Source organism: Schistocerca nitens, chromosome 3, assembly GCF_023898315.1.
Source record: "Schistocerca nitens isolate TAMUIC-IGC-003100 chromosome 3, iqSchNite1.1, whole genome shotgun sequence".
NCBI lineage: Eukaryota > Metazoa > Arthropoda > Insecta > Orthoptera > Acrididae > Schistocerca > Schistocerca nitens.
Genome location: NC_064616.1, coordinates 805,962,263 through 805,986,323, shown reverse-complemented (window position 1 = coordinate 805,986,323; position 24,061 = coordinate 805,962,263). Strand labels below are relative to the sequence as shown.

The 24,061-nt window shown below is 42.0% G+C and overlaps 1 protein-coding gene across 4 annotated transcripts in view; it reads right to left on the bottom strand.

Moving 5' to 3' along the window:
• LOC126248831 (sulfate transporter-like) overlaps positions 1–24,061 on the bottom strand; it is a 531,455-nt gene that overhangs the window by 67,629 nt on the left and 439,765 nt on the right. For all 4 annotated transcript variants that reach the window (XM_049950245.1, XM_049950247.1, XM_049950244.1 and 1 more), the window contains exons 3-4: positions 12,651–12,812; positions 9,487–9,597 (exon numbers count right to left, since the gene is read on the bottom strand). In XM_049950245.1, coding sequence (XP_049806202.1) covers positions 9,487–9,597; positions 12,651–12,812 — 273 coding nt within the window. The remainder of the gene's footprint in view (positions 1–9,486; positions 9,598–12,650; positions 12,813–24,061) is intronic.

Here is a 24,061-nt window from a genome sequence, read left to right as displayed (position 1 = left end):
ATTTTATATCCTCTCTACTTCAATCATTATCAGTTATCTTGCTCCCCAAATAGCAAAACTCCTTTACTACTTTAAGTGTCTCATTTCCTAATCTAATTCCCTCAGCATCACCAGACTTAATTCAACTACATTCCATTATCCTCGTTTTGCTTTTGTTGATGTTAATCTTATACCCTCCTTTCAAGACACTGTCCATTCTGTTCAACTGCTCTTCCAAGTCCTTTGCTGTCTCTGACAGAATTACAATGTCATCGGCGAACCTCAAAGTTTTTATTTCTTCTCCCTGGATTTTAATACCTACTCCAAATTTTTCTTTTGTTTCCTTTACTGCTTGCTCAATATACAGATTGAATAACATTGGGGAGAGGCTACAACCCTGTCTCACTCCCTTCCCAACCACTGCTTCCCTTTCATGTCCCTCGACTCTTATTACTGCCATCTGGTTTCTGTACAAATTGTAAATAGCCTTTCGCTCCCTGTATTTTACCCCTGCCACCTTTAGAATTTGAAAGAGAGTATTCCAGTCAACATTGTCAAAAGCTTTCTCTAAGTCTACAAATGCTAGAAACATAGGTTTGCCTTTCCTTAATCTTTCTTCTAAGATAAGTCGTAGGGTCAGTATTGCCTCACGTGTTCCAACATTTCTACGGAATCCAAACTGAACTTCCCTGAGGTCGGCTTCTACCAGTTTTTCCATTCGTCTGTAAAGAATTCGTGTTAGTATTTTGCAGCTGTGACTTATTGAACTGATAGTTCGGTAATTTTCACATCTGCCAACACCTGCTTTCTTTGGGATTGGAATTATTATATTCTTCTTGAAGTCTGAGAGTATTTCACCTGTCTCATACATCTTGCTCACCAGATGGTAATATCTTACTGTAATAAAAATTCATTAATACGATTTGCTTGAATTGCTGTCTAGTGATCCGAGAAAACAAGTTTCCTAGGCACCCCATATTCGACAAGTAGGCAGGACACAATTAAAACCTTGCTTGATTGTGATGTTGAGGAGTCTGTCATTGATGACCTTGAGCCTTGCAACAGTAAAAAAGTGCCTAGCAAAAATAACAATGCTGAAAAATGACCATCCCATGAGGAAGCTTGTTATTGCCTTGAGATGCCAATGAAGAGATTATAATGACAGGAATGTGGTGCTATCCATTTCCCATATTTAAAAAACTTGTAAGATTTAGTGGCTACAAAGTGAGTCTCAGCTCTGAAGGAAAAACAAATTTTGGACTTTTTCCCCTAAACTAGGCTTACTTTAATGGTAATTAGCACTTTTCAAACTATGTTATGTAGCAGTCATATTATAAGTGACTGCACAAGCACATAAAAAATATACCAGTAGCCCCAGGAGAAGCACACAGCAACAATGGCTGAAACATCGGTTTCATCAGTTACAATATGATGATGTACCACACCCAGAGGACTTTCATACTGACTGACTCTGGCCACAGAATCCAACACAAATATATCAGTCTTCCTTCATTTCATTTTCCTATGAACACTGGTACAATATGTTTTTGTAACTTATCAGTTACATAAGTTATCCAAACACCCTCACCCATCCCCATCCCCCACTATCGCCAATTACTTCACACAACTGATGACCTACTGTATTTACTTACTGCATACTTCAGCCACAGACCCATACAGTGAGTTTTTGTGAAATGCCATCACCTTTTCTAACTCATTTCTCAATTAAAAACCTTTCACTCTTGATGTAGTTGAATGAAAGCTATAGCCTTGTTGTATACATTCTCTATATTCTTCTACAAACTGATGTTTGTAGTCTCTATTGCTTGGATCTCACGTGGCACCAGCACAGATTTAAATATGAGAGTCAACTGCTTTCTCACAGCCTCTAAGCCTCATACAAAGATTGCTATCCAGTCCTCCTTTCTTTAACTTCATTGACAACCTGTAAATGGACCATTATATTATACTCACTTGTAAACCCAAATTGCTCTTTTCCATGATTGAAGTCTAAAGCATTTTTTGCAGATGATTGTTAAGGATTTTTAAAAATCATTTATACTATTGGCAAATGTCTGTAGTTCTTAACATCTTCCCAGCTTCCTTTCCTGTGGATTACAACAATTACAGCATCATTCCAATTAGAATGAAATTTTAACTCTACAGCGGAGCGTTCACTGACATGAAACTTCCTGGCAGATTAAAACTGTGTGCCTGACTGAGACTCAAACTTGGAACCTTTGCCTTTCGTGGTCAAGTACTCTACCAACTGAGCTGTGTGCCTGACTGAGACTCAAACTTGGAACCTTTGCCTTTCGTGGTCAAGTACTCTACCAACTGAGCTACCCAAGCACGATGGCAGGCAGAGTGCACTAGTATAACTTGCACTCTGTTCAGCTAAATTTCACTTCCGGTGATTGCACAACTCACAATAAGGCTGCGTGACGTCAGACTTCCACTCAGTCAGGAGTGCCATGCACTGCAGCACATGGTGTTATTCACTCTGTGGCTGTCGACGCGTGCGGAAGCTTTGCTCTTGGGTTACACTGGGCATTGGCTTGCAACGTTCACTTGTGTTAACGTACCTCTGCAATGCCTAGGTGACATTATTATGGTCACCGTTGGTGGCACATGGTGCCTGTGTACAAGGCTTTGAAAGCCATAAACATTGACTTGGATAGGCAATTCAATAAGCAGCAGCCTATTGGAGATTCAAATGTGTTTCGAGGACTGATGCTGCAGTTTACTTGTGAAGTAACTGCTGTATTTGGAGGTAGTACATGGCTGACTCTTGCTGCTGCTGGAGCAGTCATGCTGACTATGGTGGCCTTGATGCTTTCCCTGATGGAAATATAATTTAGAAGACCTGGAATATAACTGAGAGTTCTGGTATACTTGCTAAGATCCCTTATGGTACTCTGGTGCCAGATAAGACCTTTGTCTTGTCAACAAGAAAGAAGAAGAAGTTGAACGGTGATGAGTATTTGTTTATTTGGGCCAAAGTAGGCAATGGAAGTTGTAAAATAAACATTGTTGGTGACTGTATGTTGCATTATAGAAAATAAATCTATTTTCTTTATCTCCTTTTCCCAAAATCCTTATCTATAAAAAAATATTGATTCACTTAAAAAGCCTTGTGATTGATGCTTGGGTAGCTCAGTTGGTAGAGCACTTGCCCGTGAAAGGCAAAGGTCCCGAGTTCGAGCCTCACACCAGGAAGTTTCATATCATTCCAATTGTCTGCTGCTACCCATCCTCTTACACAAACATTTTGTGAATATCAGTGCCATTTTTGAAACTTCCTGGCAGATTAAAACTGTGTGCCCGATCGAGACTCGAATTCGGGACCGGTCCCGAGTTCGAGTCTCGATCGGGCACACAGTTTTAATCTGCCAGGAAGTTTCATATCAGCGCACACTCCGGTGCAGTGTGAAAATATAATTCTAGTGCCATTTTTGTTTTCATCATCTCTCCCCCTAATTTTAGCATTCTCACTACTATCCCAGTAATAATAAGTGGTTTTTCATGTTTCAATGCACCTAACTGCTTTCCTTGTTTCTTCTGGAAGTCTTTACAGAAAACTTGTTCTAATAATCTATTAATTTGTTGGTTGCCAGAAAAGTGTGCTAAGTTTTGGTATATGGATGTATAATAATTTACCAGATTAAATTAAAGAAATAGAGATCCCAAGAGCTTTCACATATAAATTAAAAAAGACCAGTTGGAGCAATGTTTTGACACAGTAAATGAAGGTTATAAATGGTAACTAACCCCTTAACAAATGTTCCCTTATACCTGATAATTACGTGTAAGGTATGTTTTCTTAATACATGTAATGAGTTTCTTCCTGTCTTTTCTCTCATCATGTTCCATTGCATCACATATTATTGTAAAAACAAGACGCAACCCACCTAACTCATGAAAGCACAGTGTGATGTCTGTCACATTCTTGTAATATTGCCCAAGCTTTCAAGTAACCAATTAGATTGTTAAAAATTAAATTGCAGCAAATTAAATTCTAAATGTATATACTTCACTTGTCCAAAATATTTACAAATTGTACAGTATTGTGATTTCTTGGAATATAATACAATCTCTATGTTCATTTTCTTTGTGCACTACATAGATTTTTGAAGAAATTTTACAACACTTTTAGTATGGTCTCCTGTTTTTTTGTAATGGTGCCATCACCAACATCCATGCTCATGTTATGTGATTATGTATGCAGCATAAATGCCAATTTATTTTATTTTATTTTATTTATTTTTTATGTATCAATTGTTCTCAACTGTTTCCCTTGTAGTCTTCTTATCACACTTTCTAGTATCTTCTTGCAATCTTTTTAAATTGCTTTGTCTACTTCATTTAATTCTATCTCATGTCTCTTCTAATTAACTTTTCATTCTTCTCCCTTCATCAACTGTATTGTGTCTCCAGAATTGTTGTTTCATTTATCCTTTTTCACCCCTATGTGATCCCCAGATTTTTTTCAGTATAACATTTGTTAAAGCATCATCTCTCATATTGAAGTCTACACTTTCTTCATTCTCTATAACCTTAACCTTTTTTGAAAATTTAATTAGTAGCAATGGAACTGGATTTTTTTATTAATGAATTTAGTTCTTTTTTATTTTGCATCTTACTATCCTGTAGTCGCTAGTGATACTAAAATGGTTTAAGACTGACACATCCTTCATGATTCAGTTGTTGTTTGATGGCAAACAGTCAAACTCATTTTTTTCCCATCATGTGAGTGAGTGAGTGAGTGGTCCTTTCCATGTCAATTTTCTGCCTGCATCTTTCTCAAATAATTTATTTAGTATATACATTCAGTTCTTTTTGGCAAAATCCATTACCATGTCTTCTCCATCATTCTCACTATCAAATCCCATGTTTCCAATTACATAGCCATTTTGCATTAAAATCTCCCATTACTATCCTCCAGTGTACATTATTTTTGTTTGAAAGTTCTTTTAATTCCTCTTAATGATCCTTAACTATCACAACAGGCTGCAGTGTTATTGGGCGTAAACTAGCACAGTTTCAAATGAGTGTGGAACTTTAATTATTCCTAATACTGTTCTTGGTCTCCCATGAGATTCCCTCAGTAACAAAACTTAATTCTTTAATTATCTTGTTTATGATAACAGTAACTCTTTGGTTTGATCCTCTTCCTTCTTTCGTACTTCTGATAACCAAGTAATATCCCACTTAATTTTATCTTGGAAATATAGTTCATAAAAGCAAAATTTGCTGCAGCAGTCATAGTTTCATTTACGTAATTAACTGTATATCCATCTTGACCAACAATATGATGGCCAGTGACAAATATACAGTTAAATCTTTGTGTTGAACAAACACTTCACAACAGGTTTCTCTATGGCCAAATGCAAGTCTTATTGCTCACATCTGTAACAGCAGTATTCTTTTTAAGTGGACATCAGCTGCCCAGTCCCATAATTTAAACCCACCATAAAAAAATGGATAAATCATTCCTTAGTAAGTTTTTTTTAAATGTTTAATGAGGAACAATGTTTGCAACTGGCTAAGGAGATATAAGACACTACTGACTTTTCCACATACAAGGTTAATGTGGTTCATCCACTGCAGATTTTCATCAATGTACACACATTGAAATTTACAGCCGTCAGTTTCTGATGCCAACATGTTACATACATTATTTACTTTTTGTGGTGAGAACCGCCAATTTTAAATGATGACAAATGATATTTGGTGACATTCATCTTGTGGCCCCTGTCATTTAAGTATTTCATAAATTCTCTAACTCCATTAGCAGCAAAAGATTCTAGTTCTTTATATACTCTACCACAAATAAGATTGAATTGTCATATGTATAGCTTATAATATAAGAGTTAATTGGTTGTGCAGAGTCATTAATATATTTGAGGAAGAGAAACAGACCGAGAACTGAGCCTTGAGGTACACCTTGTATTATTATTTCACTGATGACTCGAAAGTTTGTAATTTTTGCATCTAATTTCTATGTCAGTTTAGAGCATTGCTTACAATACAACAGGTATGTTGCTATAAGAGACATTGATGGATCCCCTATATGACATGGCTTCAATGTTTTTGGTACTGACCTATGGTTTACTGTGTAAAATGCTTTTGTCAGATCTGCAGTGGTCATGCTTATTCTTTTTCAAGAGCTATTCTGAAGATCTATAAGCAGTTTGCATGTTGTGAAAAAGGCACTAAGCTAGGAACAGGACAATACTTTCAAATATCTTACTAAAGGTGGGAATTAATAATATCAGACTACGGTTAGACACATCTTCCATACTTCCCTTTTTGTACACTGGTTTCAGAACACTAACTATTAACACCTGGGTACATGTTTTCTTTAATGCTGAAATTAATCAGGTAGGTAGAAAGTTTTGAGATTTCTTTGAAATGCATATTAGTAATGCATTGGATGTGCCATACCATCGAAATGAAAATTTTTTTCTTAACATGCATATTACCTTGCATGCTTCCTTTTCATTCACCTCCATAAATTGAAATGCAGTACACTGAGTGAGGTAATATGGCATCTCACATCCTGTATATCTATAAAATCGGTTGGGTGGTCAGTATTTGTGAAATAGCGTTTGGGTTTTTCACATTGTTAACATTGTGTCTTATTCTGAATAGTTCCATATTCATCTTCATACCTTTATGGTATTGGTCATTTAACTGCCAGCAAGCTTTATGTGTATTATCACACTGCTATAGTAGTTTGCTGCTAATCTGCTTCCTAAGATTAGGAATTTCAGTTTAAAGGATTTCTTTGCCTGATTGTATTTTTCCTTGAAAATCTGTAGGGTAGTAGCTTTATAAAGTAGGTTTAGATCATGCATAATCTGTCAGAGGCTAATCAGACTTGGTAGGAGTTTCAGTCTAGAATTACTTCTGTTCTGGCAATGTTTAACTGACTGTTTTCTCAACAGCATTGAACAGAACTCATTTCATTTGTTGCCAGGGTCTTTTACCTGGTACTTAGAATCCCAGTTCTCCTTAGCTAATTTGTATTCAAAAACATTAATATTTTATCTGTCCAGAGTTTGTTTCTGAAGAACAACCTTTGTTATTTTTAGCATAGTGGAATTTATGTACTCTATATCACCTGATAAAAGTGGTCAGAATGACAGTAATCTAGGTTACTGTGTTTTATCTTGTCTGTCACATTTCTGCTGATTATGGTATTATCTATTCTATTCGAGCATGTGTTCATTATTCTAGTGAGTGACCCTTCTATATTTACAATATTATCTGAGCTTAATATGTCAGAGAGCTTTATATTTACTGTATATGTATTCCCTCAGTCAAATTATTCCAATATGTAACTAGACTGAGATAACAACATCCCAAAACTCACACACAACACTATTGCCTCCAACAACCCTAACAATAATACACCATCCTGCCAAGCACAAAAAGCCGGCTGAGAGAGATGTCCAGTGCTCAGAAAATCAGGCTCACAACAGTTTCAGTCCACCTTAGATTCCTTCTAAAAGTTGATAATGGACATCCACGAAATCAGTTTGCAAATTATGTGCTAATATTGTGTCAAAATTAACATCTACTACGCACAGTATTTTGCCAATGAAATGTAATTACTGCTTTCCATACCTGAGATAACTGATAACCATGATAACCAATGCAGAGGCTGGAAAATAAAGAAAATCAGAAGAAAAAATTTCTGAAGTTTATCATTAGCACTGAATTTGGCTCATAGCTCCTACAAAGGTACTGAAGACTACACACACACACAAAAAAATTCTGTATATATATTTTATAACTGTGTGTAGCCTCTACATACCACAAACACACCTGTGTCTAGTAACCTGTACAAAATATAGTGCAGGGCTATCTTTGGTCCCAGGACAGCCTGAATCCACCTGGAAATGAACTCTCACATTTACGAAATACTCATCATTGAGTCTTTATAACATTCCTCACAAATGAAGTTTCAGTGTCTTACAAGACATTACAGAACTGCAACCGGCTCAATTCTTTCCCAGTACATATCAAAATGGTTACAACCATTTTTGGAGCACACATTCCAGTTATCTCACTTTCACTGTGATCACTGCACACCCTAATACCATTATACGGCAGCCTAAACCAGTGCAAGGCTTCTGACATGCTTTGCAATGGTAAGGAGACACTCTGGATCACACATTTTCTTACAGTTCTCCAAATGTAAAAGGACACTTTCGAAGGTGATTGTGTAAAAGGAAACACTTCCACCTAGATTAGAGGTTTCCAGAAATCTTTAGTCCAGCTTTTGCATTCCTTATCTCACTGAAAGCACCTCTTTACATTTGCTCAGTTTACAAGAAGATTTGCAATAGTAACTGATAGCAACTGAATAAACAAACTATTCTTAATACACACTGAATTATCTAGATAGATATTAATCTTTGCTGACAACATAATCTCAGTAGTTTTACTAAATGTAAAGTTCACTTGGGTCTCCACAATAAACTTTAGTCTTCCATCCATTGCTGTACTTAGAAAATAATCTTCCCATGTAGTCTGTACACTGTCATGAAACTGCATACAACAGTTATATGTGCAACTAGTAAACTGTGACTTTCTTCACAAGTATAATTTAGCCTCACTCAATTCTGTAAGGGCCAACTCCTAAAGATGATACAGTAAAAGGGTAAAAACATTCAAAAAATGAAGTTTTTCAACCAGAGTGTCCATATTATTTAGGAAAACACACAAAAAATTCTGCTTCTGGGAGAAGAACTTTTATTTATCAGGGAATCAAATTATTATTATTAATGTTACTGGTCTTTTTCTTTATCACTTACACAGCCAATCTGACTACAGGGAATCTCACCAGCAGTAAGTTTGAACAAAAAAGCTGCTGAAACTTCCTGGCAGATTAAAACTGTGGGCCGGACCGAGACTCAAAATCGGGACCTTTGCCTTTCGCGGGCAAGTGCTCTACCAACTGAGCTACCCAAGCACGACTCACGCCCTGTCCTCACAGCTTTACTCCTGCCAGCTGTGAGGACGGGGCATGAGTCGTGCTTGGGTAGCTCAGTTGGTAGAGCACTTGCCCGCGAAAGGCAAATGTCCCGAGTTCAAGTCTCGGTCCGGCCCACAGTTTTAATCTGCCAGGAAGTTTCATATCAGTGCATACTCTGCTGCAGAGTGAAAATTTCATTCTGGAAAAAGCTGCTAATAATTAAGATTCAGATAAAACATTTCACATTATATTTCTGATAAAATAGTTCATTATTAAACACCAATAGTTTGTAACAATATTGAGAATTAAGTTCTGCTGAATAATTCCCTTAAGGAACCTACTATCAAAAGTTTGTCTTTTTACAGTTCATATACCAACTGCTTTTTCTTTATTACTAGTCACTGCCTATATCCAGCATTACTAATATGAAAATATATTACCACCCTTAAGAACCTCCAATTCTCAAAATCCTCTGCACCAGAAAAGAGCACATTGTTAAGTATTAAAGGGGTGCGACTTACCCATGGAAACATGCCTAGAAGTACCCATCACAACATAGATCAGGACAGGAAAGAAAGCCATGTAGATTCCAACAATGGGAGGAACACCAGCCAACATCGAGTAAGCCATGCCTGAAATATGAGTAAAATCAGTAAATTACATTCGGAAACAAGTAACTTTGGAAATTGTAGGAAATACATCTGAACTACTCACAATAAAACATTCTCAAGTGTAATCTACATTAATCAAACCCTTATGAAGCATTACAATTCTATCTTCTAAGACTTACCTTATTCCCTGTTGTGCTGTTTCTGTGCACAAATAGTGGTATAAAGCTGGAAAAGAATAACTTTAGAATAATAGAAGTGATAATATAACACTAGTTGTAAAATTATAGAAAATGTTTGAAAATGTAACCAGAAACATACAATTTTCAAAATCAGAATACTTTATTCTGGATACAGTACTTTCTTATCTCATGGAAAATGTGGAAAGTCCACAGCTGAGTAAAATCATGGTTGCATGCAGTATCCTTCAACTATGAGTAAAATCATGGTTGCATGCAGTATCCTTCAACTAAATGTAAATAGGATTATCATTCTTAACCACCTGCATAGCAATTTTAATAATAATAATAATAATAATAATCTTGTTGTTGTTGTTGTTGTTGTTGGAGTGTAAGACATTAATTTCAAATGATTAATAATTGACAGAGAATGGGAAAAGTAATGGCCATTGCTTACTATGAACCATCATGTCATGTACCTGAAATAATTCATGAGAAGTATGGAAAACCCATACTAGGATGATTGAATGAGGCAAAAATCTTGTGTCATGTTCTAAAATCATGTTAATTCTCAATAAAACATGTGTCAGCTAATCTTTCAGTTATGGGTTGAAAATATGTAACCTTTTACTATCATCTTCATTTCTTGCAGAAATCTGTTAAAAGCCTACACAATTTTTTGGATGATAAACAATGTATATAGATTGGATGCTGTTGTTTATTTGACCAAGTGCACGTCATGAACAAAAATCTGAGCAATAGTGGTGCAGAAGTTGGATTATTATCTAGACATTTTTTATGGAGCTTCCTTGATTTAACTACAGTTTCACACAGATTACATTCTCCCTCACTTTTTGTTATTATTATTATTATTATTATTATTACAAACCACAGCCCAATAACAATATTGATAGTAATAACAACAGGAGAACAGAAACTTATTTTCATTACTCTTCACTAAAATGATATTAAGTTAATTTTAGAAGTGAATGAAAATTTATCTTTATGAAGTATCTTACTATTGTGTGGTTCAAGAATTATTTAGAAACCTGTAACATGCACAGTGTGTTAATTTTAAGTTTGTCAATGCCAGACAGGTTGGAGGAGGAGGTGGGGGGTGAAGGAAGAAGCAAGCACAATCCCACACAGACTGCCATGAGATGAGGAGCTGTGTGCGTGGTAACAAGCCCCCCATACTTCATGCTTAACTGGCAATTCATGCTTCCATGAAAGCAGAAGTCATCCATGAAAGCAATGATCACTTTAATGCTATTCATAATGAAAACTGAAATCAACTCATGTATTGACATATTTAATAAATTTGCGTACACTTGTCTCCAGGAAAGGAGATAGTATAAGAGAGAGTGAAGTACAACACAATAACAAAGCACTCAACAATGACTAATTCAATAGTACTGTCAGCTAGGTAACGTTAGCTGCACCCAAAAACCAACAACTACTGGCTGGAGCCTTCTGATGTCTACTGACAACTATGGATTCAGGGATAACGAGCTGATCAGTCAACTTAACACACAGTGTGGTTTAGTGTTTTGTAGAAGAGTCAACCAACATATCACTTCCTCCTATATACATCTCGCAAAGAGACCATGAAAGTAAAATTTGACAGATGCAAGATCACATGGATGCATACCAATTATTTTTCTTCCCATGCATAATTTGGGACAAGAAATGAAAGGGGGAAGAGACAATAGCGTAAAACGTACCCTTCACCACACACAATAAAGCAGCTATCAGAGTGTCAATGTTAGTGCAGATGTAGACATACTTCTTCCTATAATTACAAATGATTTAAGGAAGATTTAAGCAACAACCCAATATCTTGTTGACTAAAGGGATGGTGACTCACTTTTTATTAACTGAAACAAGGACCAGAAAAGATGCAAAAGTGATGGTGGCAAGTCCAGTAAGAGGTGAGAAGAATTAAGACATTTACCTTTACATATAAACATATTTACAATGGTTGAGTCCATGACCATATGTTAAGCTGTTAAACAGTCCACAGTCAGTAATTAAATTTAGTATGTGTTAGTAATAACATGGGATGCCATTGGTTTATCCAATAAGCACAGTTCTCAATGGCATCAGAGCAGCTAAGACAACTCAGTTACACATTTCATCAAATGGAATTACATTAACTAATCACAAAAGTACAGACATCTAACAGATTTCCTGGTTTGTCCTTTGTCCTAATTTTTTTCATGATCTCAGCTTCTTCATTCTCAATTTTTCAATTAATAATATTAGTGCCACAGGTGATAAAATGTTTTGTTCAACTTTTAATTCCAAGAAGACTGAAAAGGGAACTGAGTGCAAATCTTACACTGCAATCAAAATAGAATCTTACACAGAATTCTCAGTAACTGTCTGATATTGGCTCTTTCATTCGAATGGTGTTTCTAGATAGACTATGGACAGAGGATAGGTGTATAGAAAGGACTAAAAATTGTTTCACAGCAGTTGCTTTCTTCAGAGCATACATAGCTGTGGATAAATTTAATGAGGTAGAGAACACCACAAATCACACCTATGTTTGAATCTAAAAATTGTACACTGAGTTCACAAAAATCATAATAAGCCTCAGTAAAAACTGCTTTATTTGTAAGCCTCACTTACATACATTTCATGCATCTTAGTAGCTTAAACAAAAACTGCAAATTAAAAAGTAGTTGCAATCTTGTAAGCTTTGTTGGAAAGTTATAGTCTGAGATGGCCACCTGGATGTGAAATGAAACCACCAAAATGTGTAGGGATTAAAACGGTATGTACAAAGTATGAATTACTGTAAAGCAGTTTTGTTGGTTTGATGATTTAAATACAATCTATAAGAAAACAATACATGAAGGAAATCACTTGATATAATTAAATAGCATATATTACCTTGCGGAATGTGCATAACAGCAACAGTAAAGCCTGATATGATGTCTGGTATCAGATCACTTTTCCATTTATAATTTGGAAGCCATGAAAGTATAGGGAAGAGAGAAGTTATTACTTTGATTGGGCTGCATCTAACACTCTTCCCAATCCGCTTACTCAGTACTGTAAAAAAAATGAACAAAGAATTATATAGTACATATGAGTACCATTGCAACAATAGAGACTAACATAAAACTAGGGTAGCATTTAAAAAAAATTGTCCTTCTGAAATTTTTTCTATGTTCTTTGTACATACTGTAAGTCAGAGTCACATAAAAAGTTCTCAGCCTGGCATTAAATTTTGTTTTTTTATGCCAAAATGCACTTATTTTTTAAATTAATTCTCCTTTTGGTCAGGTCACTTTACATGAGTAGATTTCATCAACGTGTGATTCTGGAAGGTAAGCCAATTACCCAACTATGGCTGCCATAACTTATTCATTGGACTCAAAACGTTTACCAAACATGAGACTGATTACAAATTTTAAAAGATGAAAATCAACAGGTGCCAAATTGTAGATTTTCCAACTATTCATACTGAACTAAATTGAAATGTAGTATTGTGCTACACACTTCAGAGATCATCTGAAGGATTACAGGCATCAATAAAGTTGCAGTTCACACATACAGAAGATACACATATACAACAAATTATTAATTGTTACGTCCTCATGCACATCACTGTGTTACTGACGATGATGATGATGATGATGAATGTTTGTCTAAAGGGACTAAACATATTTGTTATCAGTGCCTCATTTCACTGGAAATTCACATAAAATTATGTGAAACAAGGGGAATGGTCAAGCTCTAGGGTCTTTTAATCTTATTGTTGTGAGCAAAACTTTGCAAGACAGCAGTGTAATAAGACGAATGGTTAAAAGTGAGATAAAAACCCAGGCAGCAAAAAACAGTAGTCAGTCATAGGAAACAGTTGATTGTGTGTAAGAGGATGTAGCTGTAGCTACAGCTGCAACTCACTGTGCCAGATACCTGTGGAGGTAACTGCATCCTCCACACTCCACACCTGTCCCATACCAGCGTCAGTGAAGGATACACCAAAAAGAGTCACCAGATTCAGTATGACCAAAACTGGGTAAGAAAATGAGTACTTTCACAGCTAATTAGCTTCAACAGTTAGATAAATAAAACTGTTTACAAAAATTGAAAAATACACAACAGTGCAGGGAGAGAAAAGCAGCAGGAGCCCACTAGGGGCACACACATCACAGTGAGATGTGCCACTCTGCACCCACTCTGGGCACTGAACACTGAGGTGCATTAAATTTTGTTACATGAGGTTGCCTTTGTGAAAAATTTGACTTTGTTAGCTGCTAATCCACTCTCCACAAGTGTGTGGGGTAGAGGGGTAGACATGTCCATGGCTCACCTCACATCAGTCAGCAGGGAACACACTATGAGAGTATGGGTTCTCGTGAGAGGATCACCTTGGTTGCACTGAGATGACTGCTCTCAGTGTAAAAGTAATTCATGGATAAGTCTGGTGTGGCTGGTACTTAGTCAGCACAGTATGCCTGCATCTTTGTGAGAGGCATGGACAGAAGTGTGCCATGCCTTGGTGGTCACCCTCATTGCTCTCAGATTGTTGAGGGTCATGGAAGTCTTAACATTCACTATCACAGGTTTTCAAAATTGGATGTCTTATTTGGAATGGTGGCCAGTATTTGGAGTTCAAGTTTTTCTTCTGTGGTCGCTTCTTTAGCTAATTTGTCAGTGAATTCATTTTCCAGTATGCTCACATAGCTTGGTTTCCAAATGAATGTTATGGCGGTTCTGGAGTTTTACCAGCTAACTACACTCCTGGAAATGGAAAAAAGAACACATTGACACCGGTGTGTCAGACCCACCATACTTGCTCCGGACACTGCGAGAGGGCTGTACAAGCAATGATCACACGCACGGCACAGCGGACACACCAGGAACCGCGGTGTTGGCCGTCGAATGGCGCTAGCTGCGCAGCATTTGTGCACCGCCGCCGTCAGTGTCAGCCAGTTTGCCGTGGCATACGGAGCTCCATCGCAGTCTTTAACACTGGTAGCATGCCGCGACAGCGTGGACGTGAACCGTATGTGCAGTTGACGGACTTTGAGCGAGGGCGTATAGTGGGCATGCGGGAGGCCGGGTGGACGTACCGCCGAATTGCTCAACACGTGGGGCGTGAGGTCTCCACAGTACATCGATGTTGTCGCCAGTGGTCGGCGGAAGGTGCACGTGCCCGTCGACCTGGGACCGGACCGCAGCGACGCACGGATGCACGCCAAGACCGTAGGATCCTACGCAGTGCCGTAGGGGACCGCACCGCCACTTCCCAGCAAATTAGGGACACTGTTGCTCCTGGGGTATCGGCGAGGACCATTCGCAACCGTCTCCATGAAGCTGGGCTACGGTCCCGCACACCGTTAGGCCGTCTTCCGCTCACGCCCCAACATCGTGCAGCCCGCCTCCAGTGGTGTCGCGACAGGCGTGAATGGAGGGACGAATGGAGACGTGTCGTCTTCAGCGATGAGAGTCGCTTCTGCCTTGGTGCCAATGATGGTCGTATGCGTGTTTGGCGCCGTGCAGGTGAGCGCCACAATCAGGACTGCATACGACCGAGGCACACAGGGCCAACACCCGGCATCATGGTGTGGGGAGCGATCTCCTACACTGGCCGTACACCACTGGTGATCGTCGAGGGGACACTGAATAGTGCACGGTACATCCAAACCGTCATCGAACCCATCGTTCTACCATTCCTAGACCGGCAAGGGAACTTGCTGTTCCAACAGGACAATGCACGTCCGCATGTATCCCGTGCCACCCAACGTGCTCTAGAAGGTGTAAGTCAACTACCCTGGCCAGCAAGATCTCCGGATCTGTCCCCCATTGAGCATGTTTGGGACTGGATGAAGCGTCGTCTCACGCGGTCTGCACGTCCAGCACGAACGCTGGTCCAACTGAGGCGCCAGGTGGAATTGGCATGGCAAGCCGTTCCACAGGACTACATCCAGCATCTCTACGATCGTCTCCATGGGAGAATAGCAGCCTGCATTGCTGCGAAAGGTGGATATACACTGTACTAGTGCCGACATTGTGCATGCTCTGTTGCCTGTGTCTATGTGCCTGTGGTTCTGTCAGTGTGATCATGTGATGTATCTGACCCCAGGAATGTGTCAATAAAGTTTCCCCTTCCTGGGACAATGAATTCACGGTGTTCTTATTTCAATTTCCAGGAGTGTAATAGATCTTTGATGTTAACGACCAAAATATTTCTGGGGTAGCACTGAGATATTCCTTGTTTGTGTCTCATAGAGTCACTACCAACTAGGAAATTCATTGTTACAAGATGTATTGCAAAGCTCAAGATATGATTACCAACTCTGCAGTGTATACACTGCATGCACTCAACAGAGAACACTTCTCATGTTGGTTGGTTGGTTGGTTGGTTGGTTGGTTGGCTTAAAAGAGGGGGGAAGGGACCAAATTGCTAGGTCATCAGTCCCTTGTTCCGAATAAAACAATGCCACAAGGGTGAGTATAAAACAAACGAGACTGACAACACAAAACGGAATGAAAGGAAAAATGGTTCAAATGGCTCTGAGCACTATGGGACTTAACAGCTATGGTCATCAGTCCCCTACAACTTAGAACTTTAAGTAACCTAACTAACCTAAGGACATCACCCAACACCCAGTCATCATGAGGCAGAGAAAATCCCTGACCCCGCCGGGAATCGAACCTGGGAACCCGGGCGCGGGAAGCGAGAATGCTACCGCACGACCACGAGCTGCGGACTAAAAGGAAAAACCACAAGAACGACAGAAGGACAACAAACACTTAAATGGACAAAAGGGGACAAGATAACCACAGAAACGGAAGAAACAGGCAGAAGAGATTAAAACGACAACGCAGATTACCATGGCTGGCTGACCGTGAGAACAAAACGGAGAAGCCAGCCACTCTGAAACACATTAAAACCTCCACCCCAAAAGCACTAGAGTGGAGGACACTGAGGGACAAAGGAAATTCACTAAAACTTAGAACAAATGATAAAACCCACCCTCCCGAATAAAAAGTAAAACTAAATCAGCCAAAGTGGCATTGTCAGATAAAATTAGTGGCAACGAGTCCGGTAACTCAAGATTTTGTCGAGGGCAGTCAAAGTGGGACAGTGCACCAGAATATGGGCCACTGTCAACCGGGCGCCGCCCTGACAATGAGGTGGGTCTTCATGGCGCAGGAGGTAGCCGTGGGTCGCCCAAGCGTGGCAGAGAACCACAGAGTCCCTATGAGAGGTCTGCATGGATGACTTCCACACATTCATAGTCTCCTCAATGACACCCAGTTTGTTGTGCATACTGAGCCTATGCCATTCTGTCTCTAAAAGCCGAAAAACCTTGTGGCGTAAAAACGAAAGCAGGCCAGTTACTGGAATGCCGATCTCTATAAGCGGTATCTGTGTAGCCTGTTTGGACAGGCTGTCGGCAAGTTCGTTGCCTGGGATTCCGACGTGATCTGGGGTCCAGACAAACACCACTGAACGACTGGACCGTTCCAGGGCATAGATGGGCTCCTGGATGGTCGCTACCAGACGAGGGTAGCACTGGTCGATAGCTTTAAGGCTGCTCAAGGTGTCAGTAAACAGAAGAAACGACTGCCCAGGACATGAACGCATGTGCTCAAGCACACGAGATAAAACCATCAGCTCTGCAGTGAAAATACTACAGCCATCGGGCAAGGAATGCTGTTCAATATGTCCTCCATGGACATACTCGAAGCTGACGTGACCATCAGCCATCGAGCCATCAGTGTAAACCACTTCATGGCCTCGGTACATGTCAAGAATCTAGAGGAATTGGCAGCGGAGAGCCAAGGGGTTAACTCGGTCCTTAGGGCCATGTGAAAGGTCCAGGCAAAGCCGCGGCCTAGGTATACACCATGGAGGTGTACATGAATGGATCTCAAGTATATGTGGTAAAGGCAAGGACTCCAGTTCGGATAGAAGGGATCAGACACGAACTCAGATTGTAAGCCCTGACCTGGGCCGCCGATGCAGGAGATTAACTGCTGTGGGTGGGAAAAGGGGACAGTAATTCAGATGCGCAGGAGAACTACGAACGTGTGCAATGTAACAAGCGAGCAGTTGTGCACGTCGGATCTGCAGTGGAGGGACTCCAGCCTCCACCAGGACTCTGGTCACCGGACTCGTCCTAAAAGCTCCTGTCGCTAGTCGAACGCCATAGTGGTGCACTGGGTCGAGTAAACGCAATGCTGAGGGCGCCGCCGACCCATAAACCACACTCCCATAGTCAAGGCGGCATTGAACAAGGCCTCTGTAGAGCTGCAGCAGCATAGAGCGATCTGCACCCCAGTTGGTGTTGCTCAGGAAGCAGAGGGCACTGAGGTGCTGCCAGCACTTCCGCTTATGCTGACAAAGGTGAGGAAACCAAGTCAATCGGGCTTCGAAAACCAATCCTAAGGATCGATATGTCTCCACTACAGTGAGTGGATCGTCATTATGGTAAAGTTCTGGTTCCGGATGAACGGTACGACGCCGACAGAAGTGCATGACACACGACTTTGCGGCCGAAAACTGGAAACCGTGCCCATGACTGCGCCTTGTGGATGGCTCCCTGTAGGCGCCGCTCAGCAACAACAGTACTGGTGGAGCCGTACTAAATGTAGAAGTCGTCTGCATACAGAGAAGGTGAGACGGACGGCCCTACAGCTGCTGCTAGACCGTTAATGGCCACTAAAAGTAGAGATACACTCAATACAGAGCCCTGCGGGACCCCATTCTCCTGGATATGGGGGGAACTATGGGAGGCACCATCTTGGACACGGAAAGTACGAAGCGACAGGTAATTTTGGTTAAAAATCGGGAGAGGGCCTCTGAGACCCCACCCATATAAAGTGGCAAGGATATGATGTCACGAGGTGGTGTCATACGCTTTTCGTAAATCAAAAAGACGGCAACAAGGTGTTGGCGTCTGAAAAAGGCTGTTTGGATGGCAGACTCGAGGGACGCAAGATTCAGTGGTAGGGAGACCCTGGTGGAAGCCGCACTAGCACGGCGCCAGTAGGCCACGTGACTGCAGGACCCAACCCAACCGCCGACACACCATACGTTCCAGCAGCACACAAAGAACGTTGGTGAGGATGATGGGTTCATAGCTATCCACATCAAGCGCGTTTGAGCATTGGAATGATGGTGCTCTCCCGCCATTGCGATGGAAAGACGCCATCGCACCAGATCCGGTTGAGGAGGATGAGGAGATGTCGCTTGTAGTCGGATGAGGGATGTTTAATCATCTGACTGTGGAGCCGATCCGGCCCAGGAGCTGTGTTGGGGCAATGTCTGTAAACGGTGCATTATAGGGTTCACTGTGGCGTGTAGTGAAAGATAGGCCTATCCTTTCCATCCGCTGTTTGAAGGTTCGAAAGGCTGGGGGGTACTCTCCGATACAGAGTCTCAAGCATAGTGCTCAGCAAAGTGCTCAGCAATCGCGTTTGCATCGGTAGATAACATGCCATTGAGGTTAACGCCAGGGACACCTGTTGGGGTCTGGTACCCAAAACACATCTCATCTTCATCCAGACTTGGGAAGGTGACATATGACACCCAATGGTCGAGATGTATCTCTCCCAACACTCCTGTTTCCATCTTTCTATAAGCTGGCGAACACGGGCACAGAGCCGTTTAAAGGCTATTAGGTGCTCTAGGGAAGAGTGCCACTTATGTCGCTGAAGAGCTCGCCGACGCTCTTTAATTGCCTCAGCGATTTCCGGCGACCACCAAGGTACTGACTTTTGCCAGGGGCACCCTAAAGAACGAGGGATCGTGTTTTCGGCCGCAGAGCCGATTGTTGTAATAAACTGCTCAACCACAACATCGATGGCACCACATGGGGGGAGATTCAGCGGTGACAGCAGAGGTGAAGGCTACCCAGTCTGCTTTGTTGAAAGCCTATCCAGATAGGCGTCCGTGGTCATGGCGCCGGGCTAGTGACAGGAAGATGGGGAAGTGGTTACTACCACACAGGTCATCATGTTCTCTCCAGTGGATAGATGGGAGAAGTCCTGGGCTGCAGAGGGATAAACCAATGGCCGAGTAAGTGCCGTGATCCACACTGAAATGTGTGGGGGTCCCAGTATTTAAGAGGTACATATCGAACTGAGACATTAAAGTTTCGACATCTCTGCCGCGGCCAGTAAGCACGATGCCACCCCACAAGAGGTTATGAGCGTTAAAATCCCCCAAAAGTAGGAAAGATGTAGGGTGTTGATCGATCAGTGCAGGCAACACGTTCAGGGGTGCTTCACCATCTGGAGGAAGAGATACGTTGCAGACAGTTATTTCCTGCATCGTCCTTATCCTGACAGCCACAGCTTCAAGAGGAGTTTGAAGAGGCACAGGCCCACTACATACCAAGTTCAGGACATGGAGGCAAACTCCACCTGATGCTCTATTACATTCGCTGCGGTTCTTGTAATATCCCCTATAGCCGCAGAGGGCAGGGGTCCACATTGACGGGAACCAGGTTTCCTGGAGGGCAATGCAGAAAGCAGGTGTAAAGCTTAACAGTTGTCATAGCTCAGGTGGTGGAAAAAACCGCCGCAATTCCACTGGAGGATGACGTGCTCGTGAGATTGGGAAGGCATGAAACACTCAATGAGGCTGTCTACGCCTCAGTGTCACCTGCTGCCACCAGATGAGTTCCTGTGTGATCAACATGCATTGTGTCTGAGGGCCCAGAGAGATCAAGGTCCTCAGCGGATGTCAGAACGTTCACTTTATTCTCAGATGCAGGGCTTGTAGGTAGTGGTGGTATGGGTGCCACCTCAATGTCTGGGTTTTTGGGGGTACTACTTCTTTTTAGTTCTCTCTCGCTGCACCTTTGGCTGTTCTGTCTGGGAGGGCTTCACTGATTCAGTCTCAGGGACTGAGGAGAACCATAAAGCCCTATGACCAGGTACCTGTGGTTGCTTCAGCCACTGGTGGGTGTCCGCTTTGCCACTGGTAAGAACATGGGAGGGGAGTGACCCAAGGGATCCCTTCCTAGCGAGAGGAGCCAAAGAAGATGTACCCTTCTCCAGTTGAGAAGTGGGGACTGATGTCCCCGATGGTTGGGGGGATGTTGCTCCCAAACTAGGTGGTGTGGGAGTAATAGGGAGTGAAGTGCCCCCCACCATCAAGGGGGCAGGTGGTGTCTCACGGCTCTGAGGGCCAACTGTACGTTATGGAATGAAAGGTGCTAGAACTGTTATAGTAGCGGCGGCATAAGTAGGTCATATGCATAGGATGTAGCCTCTCATATTTTCGCTTAGCCTCAATGTAGGTCAGTCGGTCCAGGGTCTTGTATTCCATGATTTTCCTCTCCTTCTGTAAGATCCTGCAGTCTGGCGAGCAAGGTAAATGATGCTCTCCACAGTTGACACGGATGGGAGGAGGGCACATGGAGTATTGTGATGTGATGGACGTCCAAAATCTTGACGTGTGATGGTGGATGTACAATGGGAAGACATATGGCCGAACTTCCAGCACTTAAAGCACGACATCAGGGGAGGGATATATGGCTTGACATCGCAGCAGTAAACTATCACCTTGACCTTCTCAGGTAATGTGACACCCTTGAAGTCCAAGATGAAGGCACTGGTATCAACCTGATTATCCCTCGGACCGTGATGGACGTGCCATATGAAATGAACACCTCGCCACTCTAAACTGTCGTGCAGCTCGTCGTCAGATTGCAAAAGAAGATCCCTGTGGAATATAATACCATGGACTATATTTAACCTCTTATGGGGTGTGAGTAATGTCTGTGACTGGGCAGAGGATGATGTTTTTATCAAGACTGACCCTGGCCGCATTTTGGACAAGCCCTCCAACTCCCCAAACTTGTCCTCTAAATGCTAAAAAAAAAAAAAAAAAAAAACTGAGGCTTCATCGACATTAAAGATTCCCCATCAACTCTCGTACATACGAGGTACCAGGGCGAATAAGCTTTGCTGCCATCCTTAGCCTGCTGTTCCTCCCATCGTGTGGCTAGGGAAGGGAACCATTTGGGGTCATATTTCTTAGCACTGATGTTAGACTTTGACTGCTTAGAGACTGCTGGTGGTAGACCACCAGCAAGAGATGATGTTCTATGCTTCATGGCGTGTCATCCGCCCTGATTCCACCCACTCCGACCAGGGGCCCTCCCCACAGCTGCCACCCAGCCTCAGCAAGGGCCACCTGGCAGGAAGGGCATTGCTGGGAGTCCTGATACCTCAGGGAGACGGGAATCTACTCCTTGGCATACGTGGGGAGTTAACAGTGCAGAGCAATCCCTGTGTGGTCAGGGGCTACAACCAACACGGTACATGGCAGCCCCACCACAACGTACTGGCTACCATGCTGGATATGAGGTGCAAACGAGCTAAGAAGTCCATTATCGTCGTCTGTGCAGAAAGCGATACTGCAGAGTGGATGGAGGAAAACGCACCCATGAGGGTGACCTTGCCCAACAACTAGAGAATGAGCGGGAGTGCAGATCCATGGCGACAAAGGATGCAAGGGGTCTCAGCGCATGATGGACACAATGCCCCATGTAAGGCGCCCTTCCCCAATTGGCTCGCTCTTCAGAATAATTTGGAAGAATGGAGGTCAAACCCGACAGAGGACCATCACTAAAGGCCGAAACGTGTGAGAACTCCTTTTAGCCGCCTCTTATAACAGGCAGGAATACCTCGGGCCTATTCTAGCCCCCAGACCCACATGGGAGACTTCTCGTGTCCCTTCGTGTATGCAAAATCATAAACCCTCCTGTCACTGAATCTCTATATATCTGTGTAGATCCATTTCAAATTGTGGTAGTTATGGAGAACTGAATGGAATAGATTCTGTATTTTCCTTATGGAAGAGATCCACCCAAATCACAGGACTGGGTACACATCACAGAAGGTTCTGTGAGAGAACTCTATGTACACAAACAGAGGGGTGGGGAAGGGGTGGGGGGAGAGGAGCAGGGCAGGAAGTTGGAGGTCCTACCACTGAGCCTAAAATCGTATCCCAGCTGGTCTACCCATTTTTGTGTGATTTGTAAACAGTCTGAAATGTTGGCTGTGAAACAAAACCGAGTATCACAGATGGGTAGGTATCTGACAGATAGTGACCACACAGTTCGCCAAGGGAGCTATCTACGGGGCTTTCACGGAGGGCTTCTGTTGCCAGCTGCACGCCACACAACTTTTGTGAACAGAGTCTAACAAGATCGGTACTGATAGTGTCACTGACTCCATAAGCAACACATGCATAGTCATGGTGGGATAAGATCAACAGTTTGCAGAATCACGGGAGGGCAGTGTGGTCTGCTCCCCAGGAAGTGCTGCTGGAAAATCTGAGGGTATTTTCATCATACAACTTGTCTCTATCTAGTGTACATGTGGTAACCATGTTAATTTACTGTCAAATAAAATTTCTAAAATTTTGAAATCTTCAACAACTTCAAGTAAGTGCTTATCTAGGTGAAGTCCTGGGTGAAGAGCCACAGTCCAAAGTCTACATAAATGCATGATGTGGCATTTTGTGGGAGAAACTTGATATAATTCAGGGTCTTGTACTTTCTGTACAGCTCTCTGGAATTGGCACTCTGCGATGAGCAATGGTGTAGAACTGACATACAGGCAAAAGTTGTTCATATACAGTGATGGGAATACCGTGAGTCCCACAGTGATAACAGTTCCACTCATTGTAGTGAAGAAGAGGGTTATGCTCAAAACTGATCACTGAGGGACTCAATTTACCTACACATAATGGTTGATGAGTGTTGAACCCATCCAGACCACAAACAGTCAAAATGGCTCTGAGCACTATGGGACTTGACAGCTGTGGTCATCAGTCCCCTAGAACTCAGAACTACTTAAACCTAACTAACCTAAGGACATCACACACATCCATGCCCGAGGCAGGATTCGAACCTGCGACCGTAGCAGTCGCGCGGTTCCGGACTGAGCGCCTAGAACCGCTAGACCACCGCGGCCGGCCACAAACAGTCAGTGGGATGGAAACTCTGGATAAAAAAAAATGGGAAAGCAACCCCTGGAAACCTCATTCATGCAATGTAGGCAAGGTGTGATGGTGCCTGGTGGTATTGTACGTCTTCTGCAGATAAAAGAACATTACTATCGGACACTAACAGTTGGCATTGCATGAGAGCATCCATGCTGCAGATTCCAAACATATCAATTGGTCTGTGGAGGACCAGAGCACCTGAACGACACTTTGAAATTTTTATAAATGTTTTCTGGCTTCCAGGCATCAACACATTCATCGGCTGACTTTTTTTTTTCTTCAAATAATTAACACAGCATGTTTGTTGAAGACACTG